The 2,967-nt window shown below is 43.1% G+C and overlaps 1 protein-coding gene across 1 annotated transcript in view; it reads left to right on the top strand.

Annotated features, from left to right (window-relative positions):
• LOC113216566 (uncharacterized) overlaps positions 1-1,989 on the top strand; it is a 31,660-nt gene extending 29,671 nt beyond the window's left edge. Inside the window, exon 6 of the mRNA XM_052274244.1 lies at positions 1,833-1,989. Within this exon, the coding sequence (XP_052130204.1) occupies positions 1,833-1,970 (138 nt within the window). The 3' untranslated portion in view covers positions 1,971-1,989. The remainder of the gene's footprint in view (positions 1-1,832) is intronic.
• Positions 1,990-2,967: the final 978 nt, after the last annotated feature.

Raw genomic sequence — 2,967 nt, 5'->3', positions numbered from 1 at the left:
TGGGGCAATTCTTAGAGAAAACAACGTGAAAAAGACAAAATGGTCTATTAAATCGTAAAAAGGGCTTCATGTCACAGAATTGTAAAGGGGGTGGTACTTAAACCACACATTACGGGTCGAACCACACCCTCTTTAGGGCTTAAGGGTCCCTAGATTATCTAGTATCTAGTATCACGAAACACTGTAACACTGCGACGCGCCTGGCGCACATATAGCTAGGCCTGCGGCGCTGACACCCGAGACGAGTGAATAGGAGGGGTCATTTCTATCATCCCTACCGGTTTCTACCCCTCTGGAACCCAAGAAACAATACCCATAATGCCGAAAACCGATAAAAGTCATTTAGGTCTTAAATGGACCAAAATAGCCCAAAATATGACCAAATATCAACCGGAAAGATTTCCTATCGCCATTTTTGAGTTCTGTGGGTCTGATTTAGTCGAAATCGACTCTAAAATTGCCCCTTAAGCTTAATTTTAAGACCTATTATTTTAGGGGTAGTTTTTCACTCCCCCAAAAACCCACCCGCGCAACATATTTCAGATAGGTACGGCGGGCCAAATCGACCATTCGGGTGTCAAGAACAAGTGTGCAAAGTAACTTGCTGGTATCACAATTTGCAGGTTATTTTTGATATCGGCGTTGTGCCGCTAGAACTTTAAAAAGAATAGCATAGCATCACGGCGGCGGCCTGTTATTTCTGACCGGGTGGAAGAATAAAGTCAACTGCTAACCAAAACAACTCATTTCACGCTAACGGCGTAAAAATCACGCTAGCATCTTGTGAACTCTCTATCTACCTTAATAACAAAGTGAAAATTAGAATAATGCTATTTACAAACATTCAAAACATCAACACAAGTCCATAATATGGGTTGTGCGCATGCGCGAGCAGCGCCATCTATTGATGGAACCGTGAACACCTTGAACCTGCGTTCGCATGGTTCGTTACCCGGGTGGAAGGATCCTCAGTTAAACTGTAGTCTAAACTATAGTGTTCCAGCTAAGGCATATATACTAACGAAAAAGTACAGTTCAACTAGAAAACTGTAGTTTTAACTGGAGAGTCCGAAAAAAGTAGTACTTTTTCTGTAGTCTAACTACAGTTTTGTATAGTTTAATAACATTTTTCCTCGTGTTACTTGACTTTAGTTTAACTGAAGATAGTTTCACCTGGGATACCATTTCATATTTCAATGGGTGGGTACCGAGGGGTCCGTCACTCTTCTTAGTCACTGTACATATGAAAATTCCGTCACATTTTTAGTCATTTTCTGTCATTTGTAGTCATTTTTTCAGTCATTTTCAGTCATTTTTAGTCAATTTCAGTCATTTCAATTCTCACCTCTTCCCCACCTTATTGATCATCGTGGATGCACTCGTTTAGGACGCATCTTATTTCTCTAGTTTCGTTTCTCGCGCCATCTTTTCGGGGGTCGAACAGAACGCCGAATGTGAACGTGAACAATCATCATTCATTTTCAGTCATTTCTAGTCAATTTCAGTCATCTTCAGTCATATTTTAGTCAATTTCAGTCATTTTTAGTCAGTTTCTCCTTTTTTGTCATTTTTAGTCATTCACTCAATTTTTAGTCACTTTTAGTCATTTACTGATTTTTAATCATTAGTCACTGTACACGAAAAATCGGAATGACGGACCCCTCGGTGGGTACGCAAAGCTCTAAATTACACCATGCATGAGAGAACAGGTGGTAAAGAAAGAGTATCCTCGTTTTGCATCAAATTAATGTGATGCGTTTTCATTCTACTTGTTTACAATAAGGAGCATACAGATAATTTTCAATGGCTCGCTTTTTGTTTTTGTTTTTTAGATCATGGCAGCCATTGCCACATACCTGATAGTTCTCTTCCAGCTTCGGATGTCCGACGAAGATTTACCAACAAAAGCGACGACTAATTCAACAGAATCCAGTTTAGATTCTTTATGTGGCAGCAAAACGTCGAAATAAAACTTCCCTTTTTACACGAGGACGACCGATTCACCTATCCCACTCTACACGAGAAAAAGGAGGCAATGCGCGATGAGACTACCATAGGGCGTGCATTCTTAGACACACGATCCCCCGTCGGATCCACTAAAAGCAGCCAGCAGGCGCCGTTTTACGATCGAGGGGGAAATCACTCCAGATCTGAGTGTACGAGTTAGTACGTTACTACACGTTAGTACACCCTATATTTTGCGCAATTTTTCATGATTTATGCAAAATAATGTTATCACGGCACTGTTACGCTTGATTTTTAACATTAGTACTCGTTATTACGCTGGAAGTACGAAGTAGTACGTCTTTAGTACAGGCCTGGGTGTACGAGCTAGTACGCAAGTGATTTCCCCCTCGTTTACGATACGGCCCGTGGTTGGGCTATGGGCGTTATGCGTCGTGCGAGAACATGACCTGTAGCCTAGTTTAATTGTTAATGCAGACCGTACGGGACGACACAGATGCCCTCAAAAGCTGTAGAGTCCCGGCCAGGCCTGAAGGCCGCACTTCCAAATCAGCAACGGTAAATAATCGCGACGCTAGACCAAATAAGAGTGAAAGATAGTTGTAGGTTTGACGGGAGGCGGGGGAAAAGAGGGGGGGGGGGCAGGGGCGTACTGGCCCGGCGGGGAACCGGGGAATCCCCCCCCCCCCTAAAAGGGGCCCGCAGTTTGTGTACGTGGAGGATGAGGAGACAAAGCAAGCTGTGAGTACCAAACTTTTTTTGTTTGTTTTTTTAAAAATTTGATGTAGCTATCGTGTTCACATGTGAAGTCGTTTGGCGCTGAACCTTCACTTTGCTTCCAGGTTAAGCTGGGGACATACAATTATCCCAGACAACTGGTGCCGGTGCTGCATCTACCTGCCGTAAACGATGCTGCGTATGCAGCATACACTTCAGCGGCACTAGCATCGTTCCGAAAGTGTTGTAAGTCAGAGCAAGCTACGAAAGAGTTGTTCGTTAGCA

Source organism: Frankliniella occidentalis, unplaced genomic scaffold (assembly GCF_000697945.3).
Source record: "Frankliniella occidentalis isolate FOCC.00 unplaced genomic scaffold, Focc_3.1 Scaffold360, whole genome shotgun sequence".
NCBI lineage: Eukaryota > Metazoa > Arthropoda > Insecta > Thysanoptera > Thripidae > Frankliniella > Frankliniella occidentalis.
Note: the sequence above shows the minus strand (reverse complement) of the source record. Positions and strands in the feature narration are given on the sequence as shown.